Here is a 26,740-nt window from a genome sequence, read left to right on the forward strand (position 1 = left end):
ACTAGAAAACAAAGCAGCGTGGAGCCCTACTGTAAATTTACCTCTAAAGTTCTGGCTGTAAACTCCATGAGGCCAGTTTCAGTTTGATGATGATATACCAAGTAAAACTGGAGACAAGCTCAAATATATTTAGTATCAAATGATAGAACTGGATGGAACCCTCTTATATGGTAGATTTGACACCTTTGGTCACATTTGCAACATTTAAAATTCTTTATTGAGCATGATAGTGTTTTGAAAGAGAAAGATTCAAAATCGCATTTTATATTGGACTAAAGGACTAAAAAAGACACAATATGACCAAAAAAGACACAAAATGACAAAAAAGAGACAAAATGACAAAAAAGACACAAAATGACTCAAAAAAGACACAATATGACCAAAAAAGACACAAAATGAGAAGACAGAATGACCAAAAAAACCCCACAGAAGACACAAAATGACAAAAAAGACATAAAAGACACAAAATGACCAAAAAAAGACACCAAAAAGACACAAAATGACCAAAAAAGACACAAAATTACCAAAAAAAGACACAAAATGACCAAAAAAGACACAAAATGAGAAGACAGAATGACCAAAAAAACCCCACAGAAGACACAAAATGACAAAAAAGACATAAAATGACCAAAAAAAGATACAAAAGACACAAAATGACCAAAAAAAGACACCAAAAAGACACAAAATGACCAAAAAAGACAAAAAATTTCCAAAAAAAGACACAAAATGACCAAAAAACGACACAAAATGACCAGAAAAGACACAAAAAGACCTGAAAAGGATTCAAAAATTGACAAAATAGCCCAAGACTACATCGAGTTAACATACTGTGTGTTTGTGTGTCTGCAGAAGCGCTGATAACGATGAAACGACGAAGAGGAAGGTCAACCTTGTCTTTGAGAAGATCCAGACGTTGAAGTCTCGGGCCACAGCGAGCGCACAGGGCGACAACAAAGTGAGACATTGTTATATTGTTGTAAATGTGTTTGAAATAACCCACACTGCAAAAAAGGTGTGTCTAAAAACAAGATAAAACCACTAAATCTGAGGGAAATGATCTTGCTGCATGGACAGATAATTTCACTTGACAAGATTTTATTAAATTAAGATTATTAAATCTAGAAATAAGCATGTTGAACACTTAAAATAAGAAATTAACTCTTAAAACAAGATAAATTATCTAACACTTCTAGATCTAAAGTTTTTTTTTTTATCTTGGTTAGAACCAAATAATCATCAGGTCACTCTGCTCGGGCCAGTTCATCACTGCTGGCAGCTTTAATTTATCTTGTTTTAAGAGTTAATTTCTATATTTTTAAACATATTTTCGATTCACAAATTCATTACTGTAATGCATCCAGATAAAAATGTCATGGTTTCCCCCACACTTATATACAATAAATATTTAATAAACTTAAAAAAAAAAAAAATACAAGTATAATTTGACAGAAAACAATCAAATATAATGTTTTTTAACAATGTATAAAGAACAAAATCTGAATGAAAATTGATGAGAAAAAATGGTTAAATGTTATGATAATTATAGAATTGTTTGCATTAAAAAATATGTGTATATTTTGATAAAATACATTTTGGTGCTACCAGCTACCCTTGAGCATATTTAAGTGCTTGCCAAAGAAAAAAAAGAAAAAAAAATTGTTGTTTTTTTTATTTAAAAATGTGTTACGGTAATGAATTTTGCTCACAGTGTCTCTAAAAATGTCAGAAAATACATTACAATTTTTAAAAATAGATTATAAATTCATATTAAACAGTGACTTTAGGTTGTATATGTTATAAAGGGTCAAAATAAATATGTATTCAATGTTTATGAGAATCTCCCTGTGTGTTCCTGTCAGTCTCTGGACTTTTCTGCGCAGGCCAAAGCTCTGCAGGAGCAAAATGATGAACTTGGGAAAGAAATGTTGGAACTGAAGAGAAAACTGGAGGACCAAAGCAAGGTAACAAGAGTCTGACTGAGTCTCTGACGCCGAGCGGCTGCTTTATGTTGGCCTGTTGGTTTATTGTCGTTGTTGGAGAATATCTTTTAATCAATGGGTTTGGTTGGAAAGTAGCTTTATGGGATTACTGTTCAATTTAGGGTTGGGGTAAGAGATATTTTGGGACTACTGGTTTGATTGGTTTGACTATTGTACAGTTGGCTTAGTTTAACACAAAGGCACATTTACAATAAAGAGCCTCCATTGAAAACCTGTAATTCTGTTGTGACTGGGTGCTTTAATAGAGTAAGTGGGAATTTGAAACTCTATTATTAAACTTTGAACTGAAGGCAAACAACAATTAGAGCTGGTGAGAATACATTTCTTTCGTGCGTTTTATATGCCGCTTTCAGGGTTGAGTAGTAATGGATTACATGTAATCAGGATTACGTAATCAAATTACAGAAAAGAAGTAGCTATAATCAGCCCAGATGACAATTGAAATGCATGTGAAAGTGGATGATACACAGCAAACTGAGAAGAGTTTAATTATTGGTGTTAAAATAGACATACACTAGTAGAGTTAATTATACTCTGGATAGAGTTAATCCATTATAATTAACTCTCAGTCGATAAATAGTTGTTGTCTAAACCGAGTGTAAAAAGGAATCAAACCTGTAAGTGTAAATGTTTAAATATTAACTCAGAACTTCTTCCTCTTAACTCTGATCCTGTATTTCACACCTCAAGGGTTAACTCAAGTGTTCTTTTTGGAGTTATGATTTAACGCCAAAAAGAGACCCATATAGACACTTTAAAAGTTTTAAGGTGAACTCTTACAGTGTTAATTTTGGTATGCTGATTTTACTGTGTAGTTGCATTGTCAACATTTTTTGGTGATCCAGTCTATTATGTTGCTAAGGTTGGAAATCTTGTAAAAATTTGCATTCAGTTGTTAACCCAAATTGTTATCTCCCAAACTGAAACAATATAATATTTTTTGTTTTCCACAACAGAAGAACCAGGCTGACAAGAGGACAGCAGCAGGTTTGAAGGAGCTGCAGCAGGAGCTGGAGCGGAGCGAAGCGGAGTGCAAGCGCCTGAAGGAAAAACTGGCCAAAACAGAGTTGGAGCTGCAGAACACAGTGGAAGAGTAAGAGCAGAGTTTATATTCTGGAGAATAACTCAATCAATCAGACCTATCAGACTGGTCAATGATGATCAGCAGGGTGGTTTAGTTTGACCTGTATCTCCATTTTGGTTGTACATTTAAATAAACACAACTATCAGTTTTTGTGGTGGGAAGCTGGTGGGGGATCATGCCTCATCCTTCTGGTCAAGCCTCTTATTGGCAGGTCAAATTAAGAAATGGCAGAAGAAACATGCTGATGTAAGCACCTTACCCAGGTCATAGAATAATAATAATTAAAGCCTCTACGACAAACAGTTCATTTTTAAAGAAGAGGGGGCGTGGCTAATCTAAAAAGGGCGGGACTTTATGAACTATTGTTATGTAGAACTCTTCAGTGATGGACCATCATCATGCATGACAAGTTTGAGGCAGATTGGACAATGTATGGTCAAGTTAGACAGTCTCGTGTTTTATGCCAAAACGGCATATTTTGACGCCATGCCACGCCCACATAATGTGACGGTCTGCAAAGCTTTTACTAACTTTTGATGTCAAAGGGCTTGTGATGGTACTGATCAAGTCCGAAGTCGGTCGGATGAAATCTGTAGGAGGACGTCGTTAAAGTATGTGCTGTGGAAATGGCGAAAAACGTCTACAATGCCATTTTTGATCCAAGATGGCCGACTTCCTGTTCGTTTTTGGGTATGGCTTCTTGAGACTTTTTGGTGCGTCTTCCCATGATACATGGCTGTACCAAATTTCGTGTCTCTACGTCAAACCTGTTTTAGGGGCTCAATTCTAGGGGGCGCTAGTAGGTCATTTAGCCACGGCCATTTCTGAAACCAATGAAATATGTAAATTTTCAACAGGATTGAATTTTGTCCCAAGTTTGGTGAGTTTTGGAATATGATAAAGCCCTCAAAAACACGATTAATTTGCTGTTATAATAATAACTGGACCAATTTCAACAGGGTCCTCCACTGTTAGTGCTCGGGCTCTAAACAGTGCTAATAATTAGCTTGATGTGTTATTCCTCATCATATATTCCATATACTGTCTCACTGAAAGCAGTGATGTCTGTTGATGAAACCACTCAGACTGTTGGTAGTTACTGAAGTGGTCACCATGTCAGTCCCTTTGTGTCTCCTCAGGTGTGTTAGCTTTATCTTTCAGCCTCTATATTAATGTTCTCTTGGTGACTGATTTACAGTCTGACCTGTCCACCTCCATTTCTGCACCTTTAAATATTATACTACATTGTATAATTTTACTGCTGAGTCTTCCTGCTGGTTTTGTTTGTGGTTCTCTTTTTGTTTGTGGAAAAATGTTCTGTTGGGCCTTTATGTCAAGTTTTTGTTCTTTGAATGCAGAATCTTTCAATCTTTTAATTGGGGACCAAGGGTGCGAAGACACTGTTGAAATTGGTCCGTTTATTATTATATCGGCAAATGAATTGCGTTTTTGAAGGCTTTATCATTTTCCAAAACTCACCAAACTCGGAAAAAAATTCAATACTGTCGAAAATGTACGTATGTCATTGGTTTCAGAAATGGGCGTGGCAAAATGACCTACTAGCGCCCCCTAGAATTCAGCTCCTGACACAAGTTTGCCGAAGAGACACGAAATTTGGTACATCAATGTATCATGGGAAGACGCACCAAAAAGTCTCAAGAACCCATACCCAAAAACGAACAGGAAGTCGGCCATCTTGGATCGAAAATGGCATTTTGGACGCTTCACGCCGCTTACTTTAACGACGTCCTCCTACAGATTCATCCCAATTGACTTAAAACTTGGTCAGTACTATCATAAGGCCTTGGAGATCAAAAGTTATCAAAAAGCTTTGCAGACCGTCACACTATGGGGGCGTGGCATGGCGGCAAAATATGGCGTTTTTTCATAAAACACGAGACTGTATAACTTGACCGTACGTTGTGCAATCTGCCTCAAACTTGTCATGCATGATGATGGTTCATCACTGAACAGTTCTACGTAACAATATTTCATAAAGTCCCACCCCTTATGCTTTAACCACTCCCCATTTCATAACTAATGAACCCTTTGTCCTAGAGACTTGTTTGGCTCCACTCTGCTCGGTCCCGTTCAGTGCTGCTTGTAGTTGAAGTTTTGCTTCTCAGTTGATTATGATCTGTAGTTTCAGCTTTACTCTGTTTCATTCTCAGGATGAACGACCCAGTACCGAATATAATTTAGTCTTTTCTGCAGCAGGCCTCCTAGATGTTCTGCTTCAGTCAACATGACTGTGTGGTGATTTGTTTGAGGTGCCTCCCATCACTTATCACCTCCCCCTCAGTGTAGTCGTGTGAGGCAGTTTAGACATTATTGGTTTGCCATCGTTCAGCTATTTGTTTTAACCCCTGAGCTCTGCAGGCCCCACATTAAGACCCAGCACAGGTGCTGCCATTTGTATGTGCGAATGATGGTGCAGGTGTTTTGGTGTGTATGTGCAGACACACAGCACGTTGTGCAGAGAGCCTGGACTGTGTTGTGACATGACATGTGGTTTGTCAGGCTGTTCCAGGTGAAGATGGAGAGAGAGCAACACCAGACAGAGATCAGAGACCTGCAGGACCAGCTGTCAGAGATGCATGACGAGCTCGACTCGGCCAAGAAGTCAGCCGACGACGGAGAGAAAGACATCATTATGGCGGTAATGCACTGTTCATTGTTCTAGAGGAGAAGAAGAATGTTACAGCACTATAAGCTTTTCTGTTCTTGAGTACTTGAACCATGTACATAAACCACAAGGTAAACCGTATTAGGGCTGGGCGATATGGACCAAAAGTCATATCCCGATATATTTAGGCTAAATATTGGCTAAATATACGATACATGTATCCAGATATTTTTATCACAAAGTGAGAGCAAATGTTCAGTCAAAGCCAAATATGAAATGTCACAAGTAGTTTATTTAGTTTTATTTAAGTGAACATAAATACTGTCTAACAACAGCAGTAGGTTTTTTTTAAAATCAAAGCTCCATATTATAAGCTCCATAGTGCACATTTAAATAAAAAAAAATATCTTAAATAAAAATAGCCAATGAAATAAAATAGGCCAATCTTTTTCCGAAATAAATATATTTACATTACAGTTGTGTACATTACATACATTACAAAAGAACTAAATATGACAAATCCTAGTAAGGGCAGCATTTGTACATAAAGAAAGAAAAACTTTTTGGACTATATCGATATATGCAATATGGTCTAATTCCATATAACATTTAAAAATATCTCGATATATTTTTTATATCGATATATCACCCAGCCGTAAACTGTACCTTAGAAGAGAGTTAACATTAACCTTCTAAACCTCAAGCTTTTTCAGGGTGTTTTTTCTAATAATATCTATAAATGGTGATAAAATCGATCAATGTTATGATCATTGGTCTCATTTTGACATTTTTAAAGAAAACATGCCTTTTTAACCCGCCGGCAGATTGTGTGGTTTGGTTAAGGCCCAGTTTCAGACTGTATTTAAAAAAACAACAACTTTAATGCAACCAGTGTAGAGATCAGCCTGTAAAGAGGTTCCTGTACTACAATATTGATGTTCTTAATAATACAGATTGTAATATAGTTTGCTGGAAACACTTCTGTTATTTGCAAAAAGTCCACTTTCTGTCTCGTCTTAAGCTTGACATTCTCTGTCTCTAAAGAGTTAAATCAAAGTGTTTTCAGTGAGAAATGTGTGTGTCACAAGGAAAGAGGAAACTTTCAGGTCACGGTCAAACTCAGCAGGTCGACTCTGGTCTGATTCTGCAAATTCTGAAGTGATAAAAAGTTGCCAAACTTCATTTTCGTTATTCTCTGCAGGACATGATGCAGCTGAAGGTGGAGATGCAGGAAATTCTCCTGACCAAGGAGGAGCAGGAGGAGGTGCTGAGGAGGCGAGAGAGGGAGCTGACGGCTCTGAAAGGAGCCCTGAAGGAGGAAGTGGCCGCTCACGACCAGGAGGTGGACAAGATGAAGGAGCAGTACGAGAAGGAGATCAGCAGGCTGCAGACATCTCTGACGGAGGCCAAGCAGGTAAACACCTCCTAATGTTCACCTCCTAATGTTCACCTCCTCCTCTCTGACTCCCTGTTACCTCCTCCTCTCTGACCTCCTGTTACCTCCTCCTCTCCTCGTTTCCTTTGCTCTCCAACCTCCCCCGCTCCAGAAACACACCCTGTCAGGAGGAGTGGAGAGATAAGCACCACACCAGGAGGTGTGTGTGTGTGTGTGTGTGTGTGTGTGTGTGTGTGTGTTCTAGCAGATGTTCTTCATCAGAGTTCTGGTTGCTGCTTTGTTCTTCACACCTTTAGATCTATCTCTGATCACTATCACTGTGTTATTGTAGAAAAGATTTACAGAAGGAGGAGGAGGAGGAGGCCTTGATTCATTCTCTCCATTTAATTCTACGAAATGTTGAATTAAAGATGGCAGCATGTGACTTACTGTAACAGGGTCAGAGTGCAAAGAATCAATCAGTCAGACTTTATTTTATAGCACTTTTCATACAAGAGAAATGTAACACAAAGTGCTTTACATAAAAAAGGATAAAAAATAAATTATAATAAATTAAAACAGAGAAACAAGCAAACACCCTCCATCCCATTATATACAAAGCACAAACTGAGGAAGCTCCATCTCAATGTGGAGCAGTGAAGAAACACTGGAGGCAGCTTAGAAATTAATTAGATAAAAATAATAAAAAATAAAGTAAGGTAAGATAAAATAAAAACATAAAAAGTAAATATTAATAACAAAAAGTAAAAAAAGAAAAAGCTAGATATAAAAGATGAAAATAATAAATAAATAAATAAATAAATATTTAAAAAGTGAAGCATGATAAAATATATATAAAAATAGACTAATAAATAAAAGCAAATAAATAAATAAATAAAAGAGAAGAAGTATGGTGCAAAAAAATATTTAAGTAAAAGCCAAATTAAAAAGATGTCTTAAGTTTGCTCTTAAAAATTTGAAAGAAAAGAAAAGTGAGTAAAATTATTATACACATATGTTATAGATTATACAACAGAAAATTTAAATATTATCAATAACAACATAACTTTACAGAGCTGCACTCTGCAGAATATTCTTCAAATTGGTGAACACTTTCTAAAAACCTGCCTCATTAACTCCACCGTAGCCTCGTGTTCATGTTGACAGAAAAGTCTGAATATTTCCAGAGTTCCTCACGCGTCTGTCAACCCGCCACATTCCACTCATACTTGTTCATGCAGAGATTTCACAACGTGATAAGCAGATGGTTCCCTTTAGATCTGCTGTGTCTTAAAAATGCCAAGAAACTTTCACACAGTGTCCAAAGTCTGACCCAAGAAGATATCTGCCAAACCACGAAACAAGGACAATCCAGGCAGAGCGCCAAACACTCTACTGGCTCAGTTTAGTATTAGTCTACTCCAAGGTTATTATAGTTAAGTGAAATAATGGAAACTAGAATTGAAAAAACATTTTTGTTAACTGAAATAAAAATAAAAACGAGTTTTTAACTGTATTTTGTGGTTACAAAACTTACTAAAACTAACTAAAATTATAGTGAAAATGTCCTTCGTTTTCGTCTTTGTCAACTTTTTTCACTTTTTTTGGTTGATATGAAATCTATTTCATCTATCTGGTTTTATGACTTAATAAACTTATTGGGGCTGAGATGGATCAGACAAAGGAAATAAAGGAAACAATTATTGTGACCTTATTGAATCTGGCACCCAACAAATACCCCATTACAAAACAACTAAAACAGACTGTATTTAAAAAGAAAAAAACTTTAATGCAACCAGTGTAGAGATCAGCCTGTAAAGAGGCTTCCTGTACTACAAAATAAAACTAAAACTACTGAAAAAATCCAAAACTATTAAACCTAATATGTTTTTTTATAGCTGATCTAATCACACTGCATAAACAAAGTAGTTTAAACTCACTGATGAATATTGGACATGGTCTTCTCCTACAGCAGGGAGAAGTTGTAGGTTTTTTAAGTGTAAATGAATCTCAGCTTGAGTTCCCACAGTTGATCTGCGTCAACAGAACAAACTGATAAAATATAAAAAGGAAACTCTGTATCAGTGACTGTGGATCGTCATCATCTTTCATGGGAAGTCTTTCCTCGCCAGCCGAGTGTGGAGGTGTTTTCTTATCTTATCGGCTTGTTCCTGTAGGGAGGACAAATTTACTGGAAAAATTATGTTTGATACTCACATTTAGAGACATTTATCTGTAATTAACATTATTTAGTAGTTGCCTCATTGGCAAGGTCACTGTTGTAGCTTAGCAGCCAGACACAGCTCTGTTTTTTCTTTTATTCTTTATTTTTATTCAGCTTTTTCCAATATAATTTGAACAAAAACTAGAACATGGGGTGTTATGTTTTTAAAGAGGATTTTTTTAGACATGTAGACATGTATTTATACCAAGGTTATAATAGTTTTCATTAGTTTTAATTTCGTTGTGATTTTTGTTTTCAAATTCAGTTAGTTTTAGTTAGTTTTTAGAGTGTGTTTGCTTGTTTTAATTAATGGGAAAATAAGTTTATTAAGTCATAAAACCAGATAGATGAAATAGATTTCATATCAACCAAAAAGGTTTACGTATGAAAAAAGTTGACAAAGACGAAAACGAAGGACATTTTTACTATAATTTTAGTTAGTTTTAGTTTTTAACCACAAAATACAGTTTCAGTTAGTTATAATAACCTTGATTTATGCCCAAACATATGTAGCACTAGACTTGCATACAAATGGAAAAAGTTATTTAAAAAAAGAAGCCCATTTTGGGGAAATATACATTTTCCATTTCTGCCATATTTCTTCAAATTTATTTGGACACAATTCTCTTTTTGCTACATTGGCAGGATATAGGGCTGTCTGTCTTTTACAGTTTTAGTCTTTAAAGACACATTAGTCTTTTCTAAATATTAATAATCTTTAAACATTTGATTTTTTTTCCACTGTCCCAAACTCACAGTGAACAGTGACTCCTGACAGCCTTTCTGCTAATGATAAAACTTGTATTAGTGGTTTTATTTTCTCTCAATTTGTGATAAAAATATCAGGATATATATCGTATATCAATATTCAGCCTAAATATATCGGGATATGACTTTTGGTCCATATCGCCCAGCCGTAGAAGGAAGTAGTCTAGAGCAGCTATTCTCAACCTTGGGGTCGGGACCCCAATTGGGGTCGCGAGATGATTTCTGGGGGTCGCCAAATCATTTTGGAAGTCAGCTCTGTCTCCACTGTGTTAAAGTGTTCATGTGTTTTAGTCTTTTTGGTCACTTAATGTCTTTTTGGTCACTTAATGTCTTTTTTTGGTAATTTTGTGGTAATTTTGTTTCTTTTTTTTAGTCATTTTGTGTCTTTTTTAGTCATTTTGTGTCTTTTTTGGTAATTTTGTGTCTTTTTTTTGTCATTTTGTGTCTTTTTTGATCATTTTGTGGTCAATTTGTGTATTTTTTGGTCATTTTGTTTCTTTTTCGGATGATCTGAACTGTGCGTGTGAGATTCTGTTAAGTAAGCGGGGGTCGCGGACAACATCCATGTTAAATTGCGGGTCGCGACTCAAAAAGGTTGAGAACTACTGGTCTAGAGAGTAACGAGGGTTTTTTAAAGCATTGTTAGGAGATGAGCAGCAGACTGAAGGACTAAAGACACATTGTTTGAGTGGCTCGCTGTGTGACTCACGTGTGTCCTGTTTGTGTCAAAGAGTGGAAGTTGTCCTTGTTCTGGGCTTCCTGCAGGCCTGGCGGGGGTCTCTATGAGAACATTTCCTCCAGTGGAACAGAGGCAGAGCTCCCTGAGGAGTCCGCCACCAGGGTTTACCCCTCACAGCTGTAAACAACATGGAGTCATTGTTTGTTTCTACTAAGATAGAAAAGATTTCCCTCCTCGTTAGAACCTTTCATTTACCTCCTTGGATGAACGTTTTGTCCTCAGCTTGGACTCTGTGAGGCATTTTTAGATTACAAGAATGTGTCTATTAATTATTATTCATACAGTTATTATTATCTATACAGTGGAACATTAATACTTTACTGATTTAAGATGTATTATTAATGTCAAACGGATGATAAGATCTGACATATATAGGTCAAATCATTTTATAGTCATTCTGTATCTGCAAAACAAGTCTATGGAAAGTTTGACAGTGTTACACACTGTTGTTGGTTTCTGTGTAATTAACCCTTTGGAGTCTAGGGCTATTTTGTCAGTTTTACTGTGTTAAAGTGCATGTTTGTATCACTTTTTTCAGCACCTCACCTATTTGATCGGATGAATATGTTTTCATTTTGACTTACTGGATCAACATTTTGAACCCAGGATACAGAAAAATAAACCCAAAATATAAAACTTTAAAGTTTAAAAAATAGTTTTTTAAACTTACTATACATAATCATGCTCAGTAAGAATTTTAAATGTTGCAGATGTGATGTGATGTGTATAAAATGAGGATCTAGTTCTATATTTCATACTACATATATCTTTATATAGATATAGTTTCTATAGTTTGAAGCCAGAACTTTAGAAGGATTTCGATGTCAGGACTTGAAGTTTCTTCGTTATTATGCCACTACATAATGAACAAGTAATTTGTCAGTGCTTTTGTGGACTCCAAAGGGTTAAATATAGTGTGATAGTTGCATACCATAAAAATAAAATACCATAAAATCCCCATAAAGCCTTTTTAAGTTCAGATGTTCCCAGCATGTAGCCAGTAGTTTGAGCTACAGGTTATGAGAAAGTCTGATATTAAAAGTAAAAAATGCTTATTATCTCATATGCACGTCGACTCTGTATGAAGGTGTCAAACAGAGGGAAAAAAGAGCCAGATTATTATTATTTTTATTTATCTTTGGAATCTATTACTACAATATAAAGTGGCAAGGAGTTCCACTCCAAAACGTCTCTGCACAGGACAGATTTCTATCACACATTATAAAGTAAAGCTCCCTCAGTAGCAGGTCTGTCAGATCATTATGTCAAATCCACTGACGTGAAAAAAGACGATACAAAAAGTTTGGAGACTTATTTACAATAATATTCCTCCTGAGCAAGTTCAACAAAACATAAGAGGTTCTTTGAGTGATAGTTGGCCAACCAAGTTGCTCATCATACTGTATGTGTCACATTTGTTCTATAGGAACACTGTAAGACACAGCGTGCTGCTTTATTTTAGACAACTTGCAGTTTGTTTAAATCTTTCATTGAAGCACTAGACCAAATGGGAAAACAATAATCTACCTGAGACAAAACTAATGCATTTACAACTTGCTTGACGATATCTTGAGGTATAATTTTTAAAACTCTTTTTACCATTACGGCCGCTCTTCCCATTTTGTTAACAATATAATCAATATGTTTCAACTAGGGGTGGGCGATATGGCCCTAAAAGAATATTACGATATTTCAGGCTATTTTTGCGATAACGTTATTCTTGACGATATTAGGAAATACTTTTTTTAGTCTGTATAAATAATTAAAAATCTAAAATGTAGTTTGAAGTGCAAATCTCAACAGTTGCCAAATACAAAAAAAAAATTACTCTTGACTCTTGAGTATGAGCAAATAATAAAAATAACCATTTAAGGGTTCCGGGGGCATATTTTAATGAAATTTTGTAAAGGAGAATAAAGGTTCTTGTATGTTTTATTTAAGGGATCTTATTTTGAAAGTCTTCTTGTAAATTCTGTCGTGGATTCTGTTAACACGCTGTGCTCTTATTCTGAAAGCTGCATGTGTTTAGCTACAGGGATTAAGTAGCTTTTTGTGATTAAAACAACTTTAACCACGACATCTAGAAGTAAGAACGTTGCCAATATCATGATATGCATTTTTTTTGTGGTCTATGTCTAGTACCATCAGGTTGAATGCACTTATTGTAAGTCGCTTTGGACAAAAGCGTCTGCTAAATGACATGTAATGTAATGTAAATGTAATGTTTTTAACCATAAAAAAAATATACCGATATTATCATGAACGATATGATATGGCACACCCCTAGTTTCGACCATGCTAGATGTTGATCAACAATTACACCTAAAAGTTTAGTATCATGAACTTGTTCAACAGGAATGTTATTAGTTTCTAATACCAGGATTAGATGTTTGCATCCTTTATTTTTGCATCCTTTATTGCTGCAGCGTTCCCTCCTCAGTGACCTGGTGGTGTTTGCATTGAGCGGAGCGCTCCATGTGAAGCAGAATGCTGGAAACTAGAGCACTCTGCTGCTCTGTATTTCTAGTTAATTGCAGTGGCAAGCCATCACTAATCTAATGAGCTGGCGGTCCTGAGCTGCGTCGTGTCCCCTCTGAGAGAGAGAGAGGGGGTAATTGCTGACCCCAGTCGATGATGAATGATGAGTTTGTTTCACACAATAAGAGCGGCGGGGGTGGGGTCGGCCTGAATAAGTGGGTCAGTGTGCTGGAGAAAAAGGGATGCGTAGCTGACCCCCTGAAAGGAGCGGGGGGCCTGTTTTGTGTCTTAAATTGAAAGCCGCATTGTGTTTTCAATGAGCTGCAATCTGTGGAATTTCATCGAGGTTGAAAAATCTCACTCATACTTTTCTTGAGAAGTTATAAATCTGCTTAGCTTGTCTTCTCTCTGTGGCCTTGTACTTCACTGCAGGATAGAAGTCCTGCAGCTCTGTGGAATCAGCACAATCAGTGTTGAGTTTAAATAACTAAAAACGTCTTTTGTGCAGAATAAAACCTTTCTGTGCAATTACAATATCTGAACATTTCAAGGTTTGCATCTGAATTCTTGACTGAAAACTGTCTTTGTAATTTATCAAAACTATGGACCACTGTTAAAGCAATATGTAAATATCAACATTTCAATGTTGCTTGCATTGTTTGAAAGTGTTTTTGTAGCAGAATTTAATGGTTTTTATAGGATCTAGTTATTCCAAACAGTTTATTTGTGTTTTTAAATGAGCGGCATAGAAAAAAGTGTTTTTGACTGAAAATTCACAATTCAAAAGCTTCTTTTTGGTTACTTTTTAAAAATGGAAACCTTGAAAAATCTCACTCATTCTTTATTGAGAAGTTATAAATCTCTCAATCTTTTCATATTTGACTCTCTGTGGCCTTGTACTTCACTGCAGGATAGAAGTCCTGCAGCTCTGTGGAATCAGCACAATCAGTGTTGAGTTTAAACAACTAAAAATCTCTTTTGTGCAGAATAAAACAGTTATAATGACATAAATTGTATGAAACATTCAAATAATGTTCTGTGCAATTACAAAACCTGAACGTTTTAAGGTTTGCATCTGAATTCTTGACTGAAAACTATGGACCACTGTTAAAGCAATATGTAAATATCAACATTTCAATGTTGCTTTTTTCTGTACAAAAAAGTGATTTTGAGTGAAATATCACATTTCAAAAGCTTCGTTTTGGTTACTTTTTAAAATGGAAACCTTGAAAAATCTTTCTCATACTTTTCTTGAGAAGTTATAAATCTGCTTAGCTTGTCTTCTCTCTGTGACCTTGTACTTCACTGCAGGATAGAAGTCCTGCAGCTCTGTGGAATCAGAACAATCAGTGTTGAGTTTAAATAACTAAAAATGTCTTTTGTGCAGAATAAAACCCTTCTGTGCAATTACAAAACCTGAACATTTCAAGGTTTGCATCTGAATTCTTGACTGAAAACCACTTATCTTGTAATTTATCAAAACTATGGACAACTTTTAAAGCAATATGTAAATATCAACATTTCAATGTTGCTTTTTTCTGCACAGCACAAATGTTGTTTGTGTTGAGCAACAGATGCTTCAAGCATTGTTTTGAAAGTGTTTTTTTTTTTAGCAGAATTTAATGATTTTTACAGGATCTAGTCATTCCAAACAGTTTATTTTGGCTGTGTTTTTAAATGAGCGATGTAGAAAAAAGTGATTTTGACTGGAAATTCACAATTCAAAAGCTTCGTTTTGGTTACTTTTTAAATGGAAACCTTGAAAAATCTCACTCATACTTTCTTGAGAAGTTATAAATTTGCTTTGCTTGTCTTCTGCTCTTTTCATATTTGACTTTCTGTGACCTTGTACTTCACTGCAGTATAAAAGTCCTGCAGCTCTGTGGAATCAGCACAATCAGTGTTGAGTTTAAACACCTAAAAATGTCTTTTGTGCAGAATAAAACCCTTCTGTGCAATTACAATATCTGAATATTTCAAGGTTTGCATCTGAATTCTTGACTGAAAACTGTCTTATCTTGTAATTTATCAAAACTATGGACAACTTTTAAAGCAATATGTAAATATCAACATTTCAATGTTGCTTTTTTCTGCGCAGCAAAAATGTTGTTCGTGTTGAGCAACAGATGCTACAAGCATTGTTTGGAAAATGTTTTTTTTTTAGCAGAATTCAATGATTTTAACAGGATCTAGTTATTCCAAACAGTTTATTTTCGGCTGTGTTTTAAACAAGCGACATAGAAAAAAAGTGATTTTGACTGAAATGTCACAATTTAAAAGCTTCGTTTTGGTAACTTTTTAAATTGGAAACCTTGAAAAATGTCACTCATACTTTATTGAGAAGTTATAAATCTGCTTTGCTTGTCTTCTGCTCTTTTCATATTTGACTCTCTGTGGCCTTGTACTTCACTGCAGTATAGAAGTCCTGCAGCTCTGAGGAATCAGCACAATCAGTGTTGAGTTGAAATAACTAAAAATGTGTTTTGTGCATAATAAAACAGATATAATGACATAAATTGTATGAAACATTCAAGTAACTTTCTTTGCAATTACAAAACCTGAACATTTCAAGGTTTGCATCTGAATTCTTGACTGAAAACTATCTTTGGAGTTTATCAAAACTATGGACCTCTGTTAAAGCAACATTTCAATGTTGCTTTTTTCTGTACAGCAAAAATATTGTTAATCGTGTTGATCAGGGGTCTCAAACTCAAATTACCTGGGCACCGGCAGTATCAAAATGACCAAAAAAACCCACAAAATTACTAAAAAAAGACACAAAATGACAAAAAAGCCACAAAATTACTTAAAAAAAGACACAAAATTACTGAAAAAAACACTAAATTACTTTAAAAAGACACAAAATGACCAAAAAAAGACACAAAATTACCCAAAAAAAAGTAATTTAAGGGACCTTCCACACACAACACTGTAAAGTGCCATTCATATAAAACTCACATTAAACTTTCATATCAAGGTGGGGGCCACAAAATATCGTCCCGAGGGCCGCAAGTAGCCCACGGGCCGCTAGTTTGAGACCCCTGGTGTTGAGAAACAGATGCTACTACCATTGTTTGAAAGTTGTTGTTTTTTTTTTAGCAGAATTTAATAACTTTAACAGGATCTAGTTATTCCAAACAGTTTATTTTTCGGCTCTGTTTTAAATGAGCGACGTAGAAAAAAGTGATTTTGACTGAAACATCCCAATTTAAAAGCTTCGTTTTGCTTCCTTTTTAAAATGGAAACCTTAAAAAAAATCTCACTCATACTTTCTTGAGATAAATGTGCTTGGCTAAGTTCACATTTCCCTGCAACAAAAGACGTCTGCACATTTGAAATTGGATTTGATCTTTGGTGTCAGCATGTGCCGGTATGTGAAAAATGTGGAAAGACGAGGTGCGGCAGCAGAAAAGAAGGTCCTGTTTCCAGGAATGTGGGGTCAGAGTGGAGAATGTTGCACCCTGCAGACCTCATTCTTCACTCAGCTCCGTTACAGTGCAGGAGAGCCTCGCCTCCGTTCATTCTGCCTCTTCAGGGTGCAGCAGCTGCATCTCCACCTCTGCAGCACGTCTGACTCTCAGAGTTGGAGGCTCTAATAGGTCCCAGCTGCCCTCTTTACCTCCTTTACTGTAAAGACAGAGCCTGGTGCTTATCACCATTTGCAGCTCTTGTTATATTTCACCTCCAGCCTCCAGCCTCAGTGTGCAACACGGCCACATTCAACCTGGTCTCACAGGAATCCGTGAAATAGCCACGGAATCACTCAAATTTCCGTGAAACTGACACGGATTTCGCTACAATGCAAGTTAATATTCCGTGGCTATTCCAACTAGGGGTGTGCCATATCGTATCGTTCACGAGAATATCGATATTTTTTTTTATGGTTAAAAAAAATGCATATCATGATATTGGCAACATTCCTACTTCTTGATGAAGTGGTTAAAGTTGTTTTGCAGCTTTCAAAATAAGAGCACAGTGTGTTAAGAGAATCCGCCACAGAATTTACAAGAAGACTGTCAAAATAAGATGCCTTAAATAAAACATATAAGAACCTTTATTCTCCTTTACAATATTTCATTAAAATATGCCCCCGGAACCCCTAAATGGTTATTTTTTATTATTTGCTTATACTCAAGAGTCGAGAGTAATTTTTTTGTGTTTGGCAACTGTTGAGATTTGCACTTCACACTACATTTTAGATTTTTATTTATTTATACATTTTCTATATCTTTTTAGGTATCTCCTAATATCTTCAAGAATATCGTTATCGCAAAAAATGCCTGCAATATCGTGATATTCTTTTAGGGCCATATCGCCCACCCCTAATTCCAACATACAAAGTGATTATGTACATTCACTGAGTGAATATTTAGAAAATAAAACATATGTTTCTCGCTAGAAATGTGATTAAAATCCATTTTTGTGCAGAAACTAAGTCATATAGGGCTGGGCGATATGGACCAAAAGTCATATCCCGATATATTTAGGCTGAATATCGATATACGATATATATCCTGATAGTTTTATCACAAAGTGAGAGCAGATAAAACCTCTAACACAAGTTTTATCACTAGTAGTAGAGCTGTCAGGAGTCACTGTTCACTGTGTGTTTGGGACAGTGGGGGAAAAAAAATCTAATGTTTAAAGATTATTAATATTTAGAAAAGACTAATGTGTCTTTAAAGACTAAAATTGTCAAAGGCAGACAAAATCCTCCTGCTGAGATCTGAGATGACAACTTTGAAATGTTTTTATTTTATTCTTATAATGGAAATAATTTCCCAAACACTGTTTGAACACTGAACAAACTCTTCCCCACATGTCACATGAGGCCAATCAGCTGTTTATTGCTTCAGAAATTGTTTTATCCGGTTCTGCTTTTGCATCTAAAATGTTGCTTGAAAGCAGCAAAGATAAGGAGTTTGTTTCTTCCTTGTTCCAGTTATTGATGCCACTGAATAGGGCTGGGCGATATGGACCAAAATAGGGGTGTGCCATATCGTATCGTTCATGATAATATCGGTATATTTTTTTATGGTTAAAAAAAATGCACATCATGATATTGGCAACGTTCCTACTTCTTAATGTAGTGGTTAAATTTCTTTTAATCACAAAAAGCTACTTACTCCCTGTCGCTAAACACATGCAGCTTTCAAAATAAGAGCACAGTGTGTTAAGAGGATCCACCACAGAATTTACAAGAAGACTGTCAAAATAAGATGCCTTAAATAAAACATACAAGAACCTTTTTTCTCCTTTACAGAATTTCATTAAAATATGCCCCCGCAACCCCTAAATGGTTATTTTTATTATTTGCTCATACTCAAGAGTCAAGAGTAATTTTTTTTTTGTATTTGGCAACTGTTGAGATTTGCACTTCACACTACATTTTAGATTTATACAGACTAAAAAAAAAAATCATATTTTCTATATCTTTTTAAGTATTTCCTAATATCGTCAAGAATATCATTATTGCAAAAATAGCCTGAAATATCATGATATTCTTTTAGGGCCATATCGCCCAGCCCTAATTTCAAACACTGTTTGAACACTGAGGCCAATCAGCTGTTTATTGCTTCAGTAATTGTTTGATCCGGTTCTGCTTTTGCATCTGAAATGTTGCTTGAAAGCAGCAAAGATAAGGAGTTTGTTTCTTCCTTGTTCCAGTTATTGATGCCACTGAATAGGGCTGGGCGATATGCACCAAAATAGGGGTGTGCTATATTGTATCGTTCACGATAATATCGGTATATTTTTTTATGGTTAAAAAAAATGCATATCATTATATTGGCAACGTTCCTACTTCTTGATGTAGTGGTTAAAGTTGTTTTAATCACAAAAAGCTACTGACTCCCTGTCTCTAAACACATGCAACTTTCAAAATAAGAGCACAGTGTGTTAACAGAATCCACCACAGAATTTACAAGAAGATAAATAAAACATACAAGAACCTTTATTCTCCTTTATAAAATTTCATTAAAATATGCCCCCGGAACCCCTAAATGGTTATTTTTATTATTTGCTCATACTCAAGAGTCAAGAGTAAAAAATTTTGTATTTGGCAACTGTTGACATTTGCACTTCACACTACATTTTAGATTTTTATTTATTTATACAGACTAAAAAAAAAAATCATATTTTCTATATCTTTTTAAGTATTTCCTAATATCGTCAAGAATATCGTTATTGCAAAAATAGCCTGAAATATCATGATATTCTTTTAGGGCCATATCGCCCAGCCCTAATTTCAAACACTGTTTGAACACTGAGGCCAATCAGCTGTTTATTGCTTCAGTAATTGTTTTATCCGGTTCTGCTTTTGCATCTAAAATGTTGCTTGAAAGCAGCAAAGATAAGGAGTTTGTTTCTTCCTTGTTCCAGTTATTGATGCCACTGAATAGGGCTGGGCGATATGGACCAAAATAGGGGTGTGCCATATTGTATCGTTCACGATAATATCTGTATATTTTTTTTATGGTTAAAAAAAATGCATATCATGATATTGGCAACATTCCTACTTCTTGATGTAGTTGTTAAAGTTGTTTTAATCACAAAAAGCTATTTACTCCCTGTCGCTAAACACATGCAGCTTTCAAAATAAGAGCACAGTGTGTTAAGAGAATCCACCACAGAATTTACAAGAAGACTGTCAAAATAAGATGCCTTAAATAAAACATACAAGAAACTTTATTCTCCTTTACAAAATTTCATTAAAATATGCCCCCAGAACCCCTAAATGGATATTTTTATTATTTGCTCACACTCAAGACTAATTTTTTTTGTATTTGGCAGCTGTTGACATTTGCACTTCACACTACATTTTAGATTTTTATTTATTTATACAGACTAAAAAAAATCATATTTTCTACATCTTTTTAAGTATTTCCTAATATCATCAAGAATATTGTTATTGCAAAAATAGCCTGCAATATCGTGATATTCTTTTAGGGCCATATCGCCCAGCCCTAATTTCAAACACTGTTTGAACAGTGAGGCCAATAAGCTGTTTATTGCTTCAGTAATTGTTTTATCCGGTTCTGCTTTTGCATCTAAAATGTTGCTTGAAAGCAGCAAAGATAAGGAGTTTGTTTCTTCCTTGTTCCAGTTATTGATGCCACTGAATAGGACTAGCCACGGAATCATTCAAATTTCCGTGAAACTGACACGGATTTCGCTACAATGCAAGTTAATGAGTCATATCCCGTGGCTATTCCAACATACAAAGTGATTATGTACATTCACTGAGTGAATATTTAGAAAATAAAACATACATTTCTCGCTAGAAATGTGATCAAAATCCATTTTTATGCAGAAACTAAGTCATATAGGGCTGGGCAATATGGACCAAAAGTCTGAAAAAAGGCTGAATATCGATATATCCGATATATATCCTGATATTTTTATCACAAAGTGAGAGCAAATGTTATATGGACCAGAAGTCATATCGCCTCCGTTCATTCTGCCTCTTCAGGGTGCAGCAGCTGCATCTCCACCTCTGCAGCACGTCTGACTCTCAGAGTTGGAGGCTCTAATAGGTCCCAGCTGCCCTCTTTACCTCCTTTACTGTAAAGACAGAGCCTGGTGCTTATCACCATTTGCAGCTCTTGTTATATTTCACCTCCAGCCTCCAGCCTCAGTGTGCAACACGGCCACATTGTTATCACGCTCTCATCTCTAACCTCAATCCCAAATGCTGCATTTTTTCATTTCCTAACTCCACAGTTTCCACATATAAGACTCTGCAGTGATCTCCCACTCACCTCAACGCGCCTCATTTCCCCGTTTCCATCTCCTCCTGCTCCTCCACTAATCTCTGCCACTGTGTGAACTCAAGTCTCACTGTCTGATCATCAAACTTACGTGGCCCAGAGAAGAGTTCCCCCTCGGGCTTGTTTTGAAAGTAAAGACTCCCCTGCATGAGTCTGTGTGTTTGATGATAGCGCTGTATTTCCCAGCGTAGCTCTCGGAGCTGATTTACAGGAAGGAAGGAAACGATTGAGACTCTCTGGATCTTTACAGACGGAGAGGAATTAGCCGTTTATCCTTGTTGGTCTTCACATAGCTTTAATGATAACTTTATAGATGGAACAGGGACTAAATAGAGAAGCAGTTGAGGATGTCCTCCTGAATGGTCGTATGAGGGGTCACGTCTGGATTCTGCTGTTTGTTGTTCCTTTAGCTGGCTGTCTGTCTGTCTGTCAGGGCTGATGTGGTGGAGTCTAATCTACCAAAATAAACTTCTAGGAGACCAGTTTCATACACTCATCTCCCAAAAAGTAAAATCTGAGTTTGCATTTATCCAGCAGTGCTTTTAAAGACAGGTTTTTTTTATGTTCTACCTTCTTGTGATCCATAGGATAATCATTGTAATAATAATTAATATGTAACTTAGCTTTTTAAATAACACTTTGATCTGTTTTTTTCTTTTATTCTTTATTTTTATTCAGCTTTTTCCAATATAATTTCAACAAAAACTAGAACATCTTCTACCTTCTTGTGATCCATAGGATAATGGATTATTACAATGGTTTATTTTTGGCGACGTTTTAAATGGTCGATGTAGAGTAAAGAGATTTTTGATAGAAATATCACAATTTAAAGCTTTGTTTTGGTTACTTTTTAAAATGGACCTACATTTCAATGATATACATTCTACCTTTTTATGATCCCTAGGATAATCATTATAATAATAATAATACATCTCTAACTGGTAGCTCTGTTTTTTCTTTTATTCTTTATTTTTATTCAACTTTTTCAATATAATTTGAACAAAAACTAGAACATGGGGTGTTTTGCTTTTAAAGAGGAATTTTTTAGACATGTAGACATGCATTTATACCCAAACATATTTAGCATTAGACTTGCATACAAATAAAAAAAAGTTATAAACAAAAGAAGGCCATTGTGGGGAAATATACATTTTCCAATTCTGCCATATTTCTTCAAATTTATTTGGACACAATTCTCTTTTTGCTACATTGGCAGGATATAGGGCTGGGCGACATGGACCAAAAGTCATATCCCGATATATTTAGGCTGAATATTGATATATATCCTGATATTTTTATCACAAAGTGAGAGCTTTAATGACAACTTTATAGATGGAACAGGGACCAAATAAACTGCATTTATCCAGCAGTGCTTTTAAAGACAGTTTTTTATGTTCTACATTCTTATGATCCATAGGATAATCATTATAATAATAATGAATCTGTAACTTTGCTTTTTAAATAACACTCTGATCTTGTATGTGTAACTCTGCCAGCTGAGCGGTTCAGAATATATCTTGACTTCACTATAAATGTTGAGTGTGGGCTGAGATCTTGTTTCAGTTGTGAGTCTCCACACTTGAACTGTTGTGTGGGATGTGGATTTTGGGCGTTCCTCGTCTTGCTCACAAGTTTAAATAAAAACTTGTCTTTTTTGGCCTTTGGCCTGGAAAACTAGAACAGGAGTTTTCTCTCTTTGTCTTTCTGCTGAGACTTTACAGAGACTCTGATTGAGTTTAGAGGAACTCTGCGGGATGGTGGCGCATGATTTATTTGGCACTGTGAAGTCTGAATTCTTCCAGGGAGTGGTACATTTGGTACTGCACACAATGTTTTCTGCATTTACATTGAATGTGTTTTTCTTCTATTCACAGAAGTGAGTTAATTGAAAACAGTGATTGCAAAATGTCAACACAAATGAGCCAACAATCTATGTGAGAGAAAGTGTTGAAGTCAAAGCAGCAGAAGTTTAACAGAGGAAAGTTGAGAAACGACACGCTTCAATAATGTTTTACTAAATTTATGACAAATGGAAAGCAATTATCACAACGGAGCTTTTATCTGATGACCTGCTTGTGTCTGCGTGTGCTTCGAGGACTTTATGGAATGACTTAACGGATCTCTGCTGAATGTTTTATCCAATCCACTTTATTTCTATAGCACAATTTTAGCAAACACAAGGTTTCCAAAGTGCTGCACAAACAATAAGTAGATAAGACAATACAAAGAGATGTAAGAAAGATAAAATAAATTCAAAATAAGATAAAAATCAGAAAAATAAAATGTAAAATGTACTGCCTGCACAAAATGAAATATGCATGTATACAAATTAAAGCAAAAAAATCATAAAATCAACACTCTAAAACTCTTAAACTTAAAAGTTTGGTGTTTTACAGCAATAAAAGCCTGTTTCAACAACAATCATAGCTAGAAGTGTGAACAGCTCAAAATGTCTTTTGTGCAGAATAAAACAATTATAATGACATAAATTGTATAAAATAGAACATTCAAGTAAATTGGAATAAAATTGAATTTATATATATATAACTCTTCTCCAAGTGCCCATAAGTGTCATGAATATTGGATGAAAACTGGCTCTCCATATATACTATCTGCATTTCTTCAACCTCTCCTGTCCTCTCCTCTCTGCTCTGTGTAAACAGATTCTCAGTGAATATTTGTCACGTGACCGTTGGTCTCAGCAGAGACGAGGTCAAATATATTTAGTATAAAATAGAACTGGATGGAACCCTCCTATATGTTAGATTTGACACCTTTGTTCACATTTGCATCATTTAAAAAATTTTATTGAGCATGATAGTGTTTTGAAAGTAAAAAAAAAGATTCAAAATCACATTTTATGTTGGACTAAAGGACTAAAAAAGACACAAAATGACCAAAAAAAGACACAAAATTACTTAAAAAAGACACAAAATGACCAAATAAAGACACAAAATGACCAAATAAAGACACAAAATGACAAAAAAAGACACAAAATGACTAAAAAAAGACACAAAATGACCAAAAGAGACACAAAAAAGACAAATGACCAAAAAAAAGACACAAAATGACTTACAAAGACATGAAAAGTCATGAAAAGGATTTAAAAATGGACAAATAGCCCCATAGACTCCAGAGAGTGAATTCTGCACGAGGTTCCCTGTCAGAACGTCTCCGTGTCTTTCAGCAGCTTGTTCACATGATAGTTGCAGTTGTGACTGTCGTTGTCAGCAAATAGTGTTTGTGGTGTCAACATCCAGATCCCAGAGAGTCAGTGTGAGGCGTTAGGGAGGACAGTAGACTCCCAGGGTTAAAATATATATTATTATTGGCAATTTTCTTAGATCCTCTTTTTATTTTTTCAATCAGAAGCTCTATAATACCCTTTTGTATCCAAACCGCCCTCCAAGCTTACAGTCTAGCTCTGCACAGAGACGCTTTAATAGCTGGTTTCTGTTTCCATTTCTGAGGACGAGATAGATTTGATTACCGTCCTGCTTTGACCCGGAGCTTCTCAGCTGTCACGTTTTAATTTCTACTTCAATCCGTCCTTTCAGTCCGTGACAGGCCTTCTGTTCCAGTCACCTCAGGTCTGCTGCCGTCTTTAATGAGGAATGCTGTTGTGTTTGTAACACACACTTGGTGCTGGCAAAGCAAATCACTTTTCTTCTCCTGATGTGTGTTAAGTTCAAATAAGGCAGGGGTCTCAAAGTCAAATTACCTGGAGCCGCTGGAGGCAGTATCAAAATGACTAAAAAAAGACACAAAATGACAAAAAAAAAAAAAAAAATTACCTAAAAATGACCAAAGAAAGACATAAAATTACTAAAAAAAAAAGATACAAATGACCAAAGAAAGACATAAAATTACTAAAAAAAAAAGATACAAATGACCAAAAAAAGACACAAAATTACAGAAAAAAAACTAAATTACTTAAAAAAGACACAAAAGGACCAAAAAAGACAAAAAATTACTAATAAAAAGACAAAAATTACTGATAAAACACTAAAGTACTTAAAAAAGACACAAAATGACCAAAAATACGCAGAACTACCAAAAAAGACACAAAATTGTTTTAAAAAAAGACACAAAATGACCAAAAAATATGCAGTACTACCAAAAAAGACAGCAAAATTATTTTAAAAAGACACAAAATTATTTTAAAAAGACACAAAATTACCAAAGAAGACACAAAATTACCAAAAAAAGACACAAAATTACAAAAAAAGACACAAAATTATAAAAAAAACCCCACTAAATTATTTTAAAAGACAAAATTACCAAAAAAAGTCATTAAAGGGACCTTCCACACACAACACGGTAAAGTGCCATTCATATAAAACTCACATTGAACTTTCATATCAAGGTGGGGGCCACAAAATATCGTCACAAGGGCCGCAATTGGCCCGCGGGCCGCTAGTTTGAGACCCATGAAATAAGGTGACACAAACAGGAAATGAGCTGTACTCTCTATGACCTGGCAGAGTTTGACTTTATGAAGTAATATTTGGATGTGTCGTCTCTCTCCATCAAACCCAACAAACATGTTTCTCTTTGACACAATGAGGCTACATCACTTCAGCTGTCACAACGCTCAAACACACAACAAGGAAGAACTGGACTGGTGACATTTTATCTCTAGCCACCCAAACAGGAAGCAGCTGAGAGGCCAAGAAACATAAATTACACGTCCACGACACGTCTACAGGTCTACAGTAGAGAGAGATTAAAGGCTCATTCATTATAACCAGCCATGCATAGTTTTTATCTGTGCAAAGCTTGTATCTGTTTGTTTAGATTGAAATAACACCTATTTGTATTGAAATAAGACATACTTGTATTGGAATAACATGTATTTGTATTGAAATAACATGTATTTCAATGCCTAGACGACTAAATTACTTTAAAAAGACACAAAATGACCAAAAAAGACACAGAATTACCAAAAAAGACACAAAATTACCAAAAAACACACAGAACTAACAAAAAAGACACACATTTTTAAAAAAAAGACACATTATTAAAAAAAGACACAATTATTAAAAAATACACAATATTATTAAAAAAGACACAAAATTAGTTTAAAAAGACACAAAATTAGTTTAAAAAGACACAAAATTACCAAAAAGACACAAAATTACCAAAAAAGACACAGAACTAACAAAAAAGACACACATTTTAAAAAAAGACACATTAAAAAAAGACACAATTATTAAAAAATACACAATATTATTAAAAAAGACACAAAATTAGTTTAAAAAGACACAAAATTACCAAAAAAAAGACACAAAATTACCAAAAAAGACACAAAATTACTAAAAAAAAAAGACATAAGATTACAAAAAAGACACAAAATTACCAAAAAACACACAGAATTAACAAAAAAGACACAAATTAAAAAAAGAGACGCACAATTATTAAAAAATACACAAAATTATTTAAAAAAGACACAAAATTATTTAAAAAAGACACAAAATTACCAAAAAAAGTAATTAAAGGGACCTCCCACACACAACAAAGTAAAGTGCCATTCATATAAAACTCACATTAAACTTTCATATCAAGGTGGGGGCCACAAAATATCATCACGAGGAAGAAAAGAAATGGGAAATGTGAAACATGTGAGTGAAGCTAGAAGAGTGTCAGCCGATCGATTTATCTGTGTTTCTATAAGTCT

At 35.2% G+C, this 26,740-nt stretch overlaps 1 protein-coding gene across 3 annotated transcripts in view; it reads left to right on the forward strand.

Moving 5' to 3' along the window:
• cgnl1 (cingulin-like 1) overlaps positions 1-26,740 on the forward strand; it is a 70,595-nt gene that overhangs the window by 12,523 nt on the left and 31,332 nt on the right. For all 3 annotated transcript variants that reach the window (XM_059359011.1, XM_059359002.1, XM_059358995.1), the window contains exons 4-8: positions 850-955; positions 1,860-1,961; positions 2,957-3,093; positions 5,605-5,743; positions 6,912-7,124. In XM_059359011.1, the coding sequence (XP_059214994.1) occupies positions 850-955; positions 1,860-1,961; positions 2,957-3,093; positions 5,605-5,743; positions 6,912-7,124 (697 nt within the window). The remainder of the gene's footprint in view (positions 1-849; positions 956-1,859; positions 1,962-2,956; positions 3,094-5,604; positions 5,744-6,911; positions 7,125-26,740) is intronic.

Source organism: Centropristis striata, chromosome 2 (genome assembly GCF_030273125.1).
Source record: "Centropristis striata isolate RG_2023a ecotype Rhode Island chromosome 2, C.striata_1.0, whole genome shotgun sequence".
Classification (NCBI taxonomy): domain Eukaryota; kingdom Metazoa; phylum Chordata; class Actinopteri; order Perciformes; family Serranidae; genus Centropristis; species Centropristis striata.